This window comes from Thalia democratica, unplaced genomic scaffold (assembly GCF_965202585.1).
Source record: "Thalia democratica unplaced genomic scaffold, ktThaDemo2.hap1.1 HAP1_SCAFFOLD_139, whole genome shotgun sequence".
Taxonomy (NCBI): Eukaryota; Metazoa; Chordata; class Thaliacea; order Salpida; family Salpidae; genus Thalia; species Thalia democratica.
The window spans coordinates 1624-10289 of record NW_028139287.1 but is presented as its reverse complement, the minus strand read 5'-3'; the positions used below and the strand labels follow the sequence as shown (position 1 = coordinate 10289).

General features: G+C 27.3%; 1 protein-coding gene across 1 annotated transcript; it reads right to left on the bottom strand.

Moving 5' to 3' along the window:
* Positions 1-5619: 5619 nt before the first annotated feature.
* On the bottom strand, positions 5620-6737 carry LOC145845706 (small ribosomal subunit protein uS7m-like; the record flags this gene model as incomplete). The annotated part of the gene is made up of 2 exons (XM_082952799.1): positions 5620-6172; positions 6413-6737. Coding segments are annotated over 2 exons (739 nt in total), but the record flags the coding sequence as incomplete, so codon positions are not given.
* Positions 6738-8666: the final 1929 nt, after the last annotated feature.

Sequence of the window (8666 nt, the reverse complement as noted above, 5' to 3'; positions counted from 1 at the left end):
CATAAAGTTTTGTGCAGCTCTTAGCATCTAAAAGAATGAGAGAAAAAACTGTTTTACACTAAAAATCAATAAAAAAACGTCCTAAAACGGGTGGGCAGGCATAAATGGTCACGGGTAAATTTAAAAAACAAAATCATTAGCCGTCGCAGTTGAAGCTTTATTTTTTACTTTTTGTAACAAACCCGATGTATCTGTTAAATCAAAATTTCCCCTTAATTGTTCCTAAGAACTTCTATTTTTTTCTCTCAGTTTATAGCCCAGAATATCTATTGTAAGTTTTAAAGTTTGCATGCTCGCGGGCTGCACTTTTACTCGTTCCTAATTTTAATGAATACACTTTGTTTGAGTGTAGTAATGAACACAAAAACGGGTCGGCTACAGTTGTAAGGTTTTGGAACTTATTTTATTCTGAACACTATGCAAACGAAGTTAAGTGAAAATACAGCAGTATATTATTAACATCTGTTCCGTTATTTCAACCAAACTAAAATGTGATTTAATTTTTAATACCAAAGCTCTTAGTGACGTCACGTTCTAAAAAAATGCAGAATTTTATTTCTTAAAACTGAATTTATTCAAAATCACTACAAACGAAATTGTTCTACTTTTATATCAGCTTCAAAAATATTTTAGCACTGAACTATGCTTTCAGTTAACATTAATTAATAGTAGTCATTACTTATAATTGAAACCAGTTGTCGGCAGGGATATGGTGGTCGCGAGCCAAATTTTAAAATTATTTGTGCTTTCCCTCTTCAGTTTTAGCTTTTCCTCTTCATAACGTTACGTAAATTTTCTGTGAACTGTACCTAAGACCACTTTTACTGTTTATTTCAAACACCAGAATATCTAGTTTCAAGATTGGCTCGCTCATGGGCCGCATCTCATTTGGAATAAAACATGAGCGCAGTTTGCTGACACCTGTTCGAGAACGTTAATAGCAAAAGTGGAAAGTATTTCAAAATAAAATTTTTATTTAGATAAACAACCAGTTGCAAGTGTTTAAGAACAAATAAAAAATCAATATTACTTTCATTATATATATCATAGAATTCAATGTGTTCTTCCAAATAGTTTGCTTGAAAACTGAATTTTTGTTTTAAACAAAAAAAAGTTAAAGTAAATTTATAAAAAATGTACACATCTTTATAGTAAGAGTTTTTAGAAAAAAATCGAGTAGTTTGTTTCAATTAAAAATTAGAAGATTAGTTTGAGTACACTATTTTACCTTTAGTTTAAACTTGTCAAGGCTATAGAATAGAGGTTAATGAAAAAAGGTTTACAGTTATATACGTTTTAAGATAAGCATTAGTTCATAAGTTTTGTTTGAAAAACACTGATGCATATATGATTTATATAAAACTAATTTGGAACCCTTACATCTTAGATAAATTTATATCACTTTCTAAGCATAGTTATAAAATAAAAACTTTACAAACAGTTAGATGACATTCAGCTAGTTGTAAAAAAACATTCTACAGTAGAATTTCAATAAAAGTTATCACAAAACAACTTTTAATTATCACTAAAATAAACTGGAGAACAACTTGTGCAAAGCAAGTAGATATATAAATTTTTTTAAATTTACTCCTTATTTAATGTATTTTATTAAAGTAGTGTATGATAAAGGATGTTTTCATATTTTTTTTATAAGGAGTATTTTATAGCATTTTACTTTTTTTTTCAAAATAACGCTGTCAATGACATTTTACTAACAAGTCCAAACCCTTGAAAAATTTTCTTGATAAACCTGGCAGGAAGATTTGAAAAGTTACCATCATCTAAGTTAGAGTATAGTATTTTTTAAAAGTTTGTTTAACCATTGTTTCATCAATACTTTACCTACTGACCTTTACATAAGTTAAAAATTACAACTTAGCTAAACGCTTTAAGCCTGTTCGAATTTAAAATTGTTCAAAGGTTAGTTTACTGAGATTTAACAACAGTATTTTTACTACTATAATAAGTATCATAAATCAAATATAAACGGTTTTCTACTTGTTAGCAAAATTTAAATAACTACTTATTTTTAGCAAGTAAAGTATATCAGAACGCAATTTTTGTATTCGACATAAACAAATATTTTAATATGACTAAAAAGTATAAGAAACTTGAAAAACTTGTCTCATATCAAACTCAGTATAAACTTCAATTGTACTTTTTACTAATATCTTTAGTAATTGTTGTAATCAGTTCTTTTTAAGCATTTAGTTTGAAAATTTTTTTCTTAAATCTGGCCATCTGTAAAACTTTTATCTGGGACTGACGACCTTGTTTTTGAAAAACAAAACTTTTAAGAAACTTAAAAAGTGTATTACAAATCAATAAAGCATTTATTCACTGCATTTAAGTTTTATTCAGTCAACAAATAATGGTTTGCAGTTAGTTTTTTACAATATTTTAGTATGTATGAGTATTACAACCAGTTTTAGCTTTTTTGATAAAAATATATTTTGTTTTGAAGAATCACAAAAAAATCATTGTGAAAAAAATGTAAAACTTTTAGAACTGAAAACCTTTTCTTTAAAGTAAACTTAAATGTTTAATAGTTTAAGTGAACTTTTATTTTGCTGTTAAGTAAGACTCAATAAATCATCTAAGTAATATTTTTATATTAGTTACAGTTAAAATCATAGTTATGGATAGTATGTGATCTAAACTAATTAAACAAAAAAAAATATAGGAATTAGTAAAGAAAAAAAAACAATTACTTTTATTATATTCAAAGTCTTTCAAAAGCTTCTGTAGAGTAAAAATATCGCTAATGGTAAAACTTTCTGTAAAAAAAGAACTAAAACAATCACGATTTGATAAAGCAGAAGAAATCCATGTAGTTACTATCACTTAACGAGTATTTTTGAAAGTAATTAACTAAAACAGATATCAGTACAAATTGGTAGTATAATGAAACATTAGTTTATATTTTTTAACTTGTCTTTTATTTGCTGTTTTAATTTAGAAATATGCAAAAATTGGCTGTATGAAGACTAACTTTTTTGATTATCCGGTCAAAACTTTGGGAAATTTTTATTTTTTTTCAATAATTAACCAAAAAAATCAAAAATGCCTTAAATTAATTTCAAAATTGTTTTAACCATTAAAATTAGTTCAATACCACGGCTTAATTATTAATATACTGTTCAATACAAATTCAGGTATGACTTTTACCAAAGCTTTATATTAAGCAAGTGTTGAATTACTAGACACAGTACTAAATTGCTATCTTTAAAGATCGTATTTCTAAAATAAATTCAATAATCCTTTACTGTAAACTCTTCAGTACATTTATGCCAAACTATAACACTGCAAATGTCAAATTTGATAACAATCAACTTTACTCTAGAAATATAAGTTAAGTTACCATTATCAGATACAGAAATTCAACTACTTTTAAGCACACTTCGAACAAATTTTAAAAGAAATCTAACATATTCCAACCTGCTAATGCAGTACAAAAGTGTTTGTCCGAAAGCATGGAAGTTCGGTCCGTTATGCAAGAGCTTTGTCGATTTCAAAAAAAAAATATTTAAAAATTACAAGAATAAATTTAAAGAATGTATGTCCGGAACTTATACGAACTAAAAAGTTACTTAAACCCACAAAATCAGTAACTTAATTTTCAAACAACAACAAAAAACAAGTAATAGTTAAAAGTGATCAATGTTCGTATATTACAACCATATATGAAAAAATTGTTCGTTTAGATTAAAAAAAAACTGGTTACCAAAAACACAATGTAAAAATAATACTAGCATATCTCACTAACAAGTGTCCGGAGTATTTCAATGTTATATGCAAGTTTTTAAAAATATATAAAGCAAGTCTTATATAAAAGTATACCAGCTATTTAGACCAAAACTAATCCTACATAAGAGAGACATCGCTTCAAATGTCTCGAAAAGATGCTGATCATAAAGAACAAAAAGCGTAGTATATTTTCAAATACTTTCATGAATGTTTACCGTGTTAAAACTATATAATTAAGATTGAAAGTCTTGGTGTAGTTAGGCTCAAAGGTGTGCTCGGATGAGCTTTGAATCAACGCTAATTAAAAAAAGAAACTTATATTAAACACACAAGTGAACTAAACAAAAAGATAGCATATTGACTTACTTTTGTTCTTAAGTTTAGTTTCAAATTGCTTGTTTTTTAAAATCTTGTATAATTATGTCAAAATAAGTTTAAAAATACCTCTAAAGACTCTAACTTGTGTCAAAAAAAATTATTTGAAAGGTTTAAGTGTCAAAAAAATCTAAATATGAAAAAAGTAGTGATTTAAAATGTTTTTTTATTTTTCAAGTTTATTAATATTCAAAAATTACAGAAAACTGCAGTACTTTCTTTAAAATTTGCTCAAAGCAAAACTTGTTTGTTAAATAGCAATTCTACCTTAACATTTTTATATTTGAAGTACAATAACTTTCTAGATAATACAGACTAGTCCTTATATTTTAATTACTTAATATATGATTAAATTAGAAAAAAATATTGTCTTCAATATGCTAAAGTAGTTATTGGAAGGATGTTTCAATTTTACATCGAGTTATAATAAAACTCTTTTAATCTTTCAAAATAAGTATATATTTATAGACAGTTGAACAAAAAAGGAAACTTGAATCATTTGAGAAATAACATTAAGTTTTGCATTGTTATTTTACAATTAAAATGCTACTAAATTCAACAAAAATTAATGATATACTTGAAGAATTTAAAGCTTTTTAAGAGATTTACAAAAAAATTACCAAACTAATTAATATTTTTTATGATCATAAATTGAGCAACTTAATTTGCAAAAGTTAAAAATATTACTTATAATAGCTTAAAAGTATTTCAATCTTATATATTACTTATAAAAACCCTACAAAAAAATTAAATTATTTATTTGGTCACCTACATTTTGTTGAATAACTTAAATGGTGTATTACAGAGTAATGACAGAAACGTATAACTACTTATTGAATTAATTAAAAATTATGAAAATAAAAATTGCTTACTGAATACAAAACTGATATTTTTTAAGGTTTTGTAACATGTGGAGCTTTACTTTATGAATATTTATTTAAAAAACTTTGTAAATAATATTTTTCAAAAAGACTACCCGCATGAATTTATTTTCAAGAAAACTTATTATAACAGTAATCCTTAAAGCCGAGTTTTGAAAAATATAGAATAAAAACATTGCCTAGTTTTTAAATTAGAATGCATTTGATAATACGTATCATTTAAACTTTTACCACAATCCTTAAAAACAGGTTTTAAAACTGTTCTATAAAAAGTTCTTTTACGTTTAACCTATCTAGTAAAAATAACTTAAAAGTAAATTTCATTCACTTAAATATTACTTTATATATTTTATGTAAATAAAAGCATTTTTAAACTTAAAAGACTTCAAAAAAAAAAAATTAATATTTGTTTTAAAAATTTCTATTTCCATGGCCAAGCAATTACTAACTTTTTTATAAAATTTATTTTTTTATAAAAATTAAATTGAAGTTCAATTGTAATAACTATTTTTTCAATAAAACTCACGCATTTAAAAAAATAAAAATAATATTTTGTGCACATTTAAAAAACTTTTGTTTAAGTAATAAGAATACTTAATAAAATATCAAATATAATCCAAAAAGTTAGAAGTTACAAGTTATCCATTGAAGTTGGAAATATTTTGCTTCTGAAACTCTACATTGTTACCTATACAAAACAGAATCACTATAGAAAAAGTACACTAACAAAAAATTGTCTAAAAACTTTCATAATTTCACTTTCCCCCGAACTTCCCCTTCTTCTGCTTGGCCGCCTTCCTGCCCCTCAACTTCTTCTTCCGGGGGTTGTTCTCGAACCTGAGGTACGCGTACGCCCGGTTCTCGTCCGCCACGTGGTGCAGCGCGTGCTTCTTGTTCACCGCCCCTCCCTCGCCCCTGTACGCGGCCATGATCTCCTTGGTCAGCCTGCCCACAAAGTTCTGCTGGCCCCTGATCCGGTCCCTGGTCTCCTTGTCCTTGCCCTTCAGCCTGGCAATGTCCAGGATCCACTTGTGGGCCAGGTACTCCTGACGGCGTGGCTTCAGCGGGTACGGGACCTGGTGGGATTTAGCGCCTTTCTTGTAGGTGGTGGTCCCTATCTTGGGCTTGACGTTGCTGATGGCCTCATTGAACACAACCGTTGGGTCCAACTGAATTAAAACAATCTCTCTTTAGAAAAAACAAAATGCATTTTGTGGAAATAACTTGAAATTTTGTCAATATTTAAAATATTTAAATAAGCTTAAAAAATATCAATACATTACTATATTATCAAAAAATTAGAAATATCCTTTAAAGAAATAAATACTCACGTTATAAATAATTTGCTTCTAAAACTCTATAATGTTATCTAAACAAAAAAAATTATATATAAAAAATATAATTTATACCTCAATCTGGTCCTTCTCTCCTTCTTCACTCTTGTGGTACTTCTCCAGCTGCTCCAGCTTGATGTTCTCCAGCGTGGTCTGCAGCAGCCGCTGGGCCAGGTACCCCCTTCCCTTCTTCATCAGCATCCTCTCAAACTTCTGGGTCTGCTTGTTGAAGAAAGAGGAGTAGGTGTTTGAGGAAGGTGCTGCCCTGAACTCTTTCCCCACTGTTTTGGGGTCGGTGTCCGTCCAGTAGGAAAAGGGAAAGGGGGAGGGCTTGAGGACCTTGTCAGAGTAGACTTCCAGCTTCGGACCGCCAGGGTCAAGCTTCTGAGGCCCAGGGTTACTCCAGGTTTAAAGTTTAAAAGTTTTGCTGCCGACTTCAGCATGATTGCATCTGTGGTAAAATTGAGTTTCTTTTAATGCGTTTTATCAACAAACTAAAAATTTTAGTGTGTACTGTTTTTGCTTTGAAACTGTACTTAATGCTCGTATGTTTTGTTACAAAATAGATTAGTTTTATTAAAACAGGGTTGCCACTTGTTTTTTCAAAAATTTTTCCAGATTTTCCAAATTTCTTCCAGGTTTTTTAAAGGCACACATATTTTATTTAAAAGTTAAGTTTAAGGTAAGAAACTGTGTTAAATAGTAAAACAACATTGAAAAGATTCTGTAAGGCTACTTTAAATATGGTTTTTAAGAAAAAAATTTTGATGATGACAAAAATGTTTTACGTATATGACAGATTTTTTGAGTCTAATCAAAATTTATCTACTGAACATGTGAAAATTGTTAAAATCCCAGGTTTTTCCAGGTTTTCTTAGTTATTTTTGTTCAAAATTCCAGTTTTTTTCAAATTTCCCAAATTCCATGTTTTTCCAGGTTTTTTAGCCTAAATTGCCAAATTCCAGGTTTTTTAGGATTCCAGGTAAAGTGGCAACCCTGTTATAACCAACTGTTTCTATAACTTAAAATTTGTTCAACTTTAGGTAAAAAATTTAAAATACATTTTTTTTTCAATGAATTTTATAATCATATACATGGAAATGCATTGTTTGTTTGTAAAATTACAACTATCCATGGAAATCTAAAAAAATAAAGGAAAGTGGGAACCCTACCTGAATAAAAAAACATATTAAAGAACACCTTTACATTATTTTATAGCATAAAATATGTTTGTAAGTTTTGTTTTTTATACTTTTGATTTTTTAAATATTCAAATAATAGTATTAACTTTGTATATGTTCAGGGTTGAAAATGTTTTTGGAAGTTTTTTTCCAGGTTTTCAAAATTTCCTCCAGATTTATAAAAGTACATATTTTTAGGTCTATTTTTAGCTATAAGTTAAGTTTAAGGTAAAAAAATGTGTTAAGTAATATGAAACCTTAAAAAGATACTGTAAAGCTACTTTAAATGTGTTTTTTAATAAAAAAACTTTGATAAAGATAATGTTTTTTTATCTATATGATACATTTTTTGTGTCAAATCGTAATTTTACTACTTAAAATGTAAACGTTTTTTTTTTAATTCCAAGTTTTTTTAGTGATTTGTGTTCAAAACTCCAGGTTTTTTTTTCAAAATTTTCAAATTCCAGGTTATTCTAGGTTTGAGGTTTTTTGGTCACTAACATGGTAAACTTACCAAGTTTTGATAAATGTTACAATAGAGTATAAATGTGTACACCAATAAAAACATTATATTTAGTAGATTCCAATACATATATATTTATTAAGAACTAATATTAAAAGCATGCTGTTTTTATTTTATTTTTACAATTTTACAATGTTGCTAATTTTTTTGGCAAATTTTCTCCAGGTTTTCAAAATTTCCTCCAGGTTTTTAAAAGTAATTTTTTTGCCTATTTTTAAATTTAAGTTCAAGGTAAGGAACTGTGTTAAATAGTATAAAAACATTGTTAAGAATACTGTAAAGCCACTTTATATGTGATTTTTAATAAAAAAAATTTGATGATGGGAATTTGTTTTTAATTTATATGATAGATTTTTTGTGTAAATAAAAATGTTACTACTTTTTTTTTTTTTTTTTTTTTAATTCCAGGTTTTTTTAGTGATTTGTTTAAAATTCCAGGTTTTTTAGAGTAAACTGTCAACTTCCAGGTTTTAGGCTGACAATAGCAAATGCAGTACATTCCTACAAAAAAAACATGGGGTCCAACATTTTTTTTCAAAAATTAACATTTGCACATATAAAAGTGTTTGAATTAAACTCACTTTTTGTAGAACAAAAAATTTAAGTTATTTTTTTAGATATTATC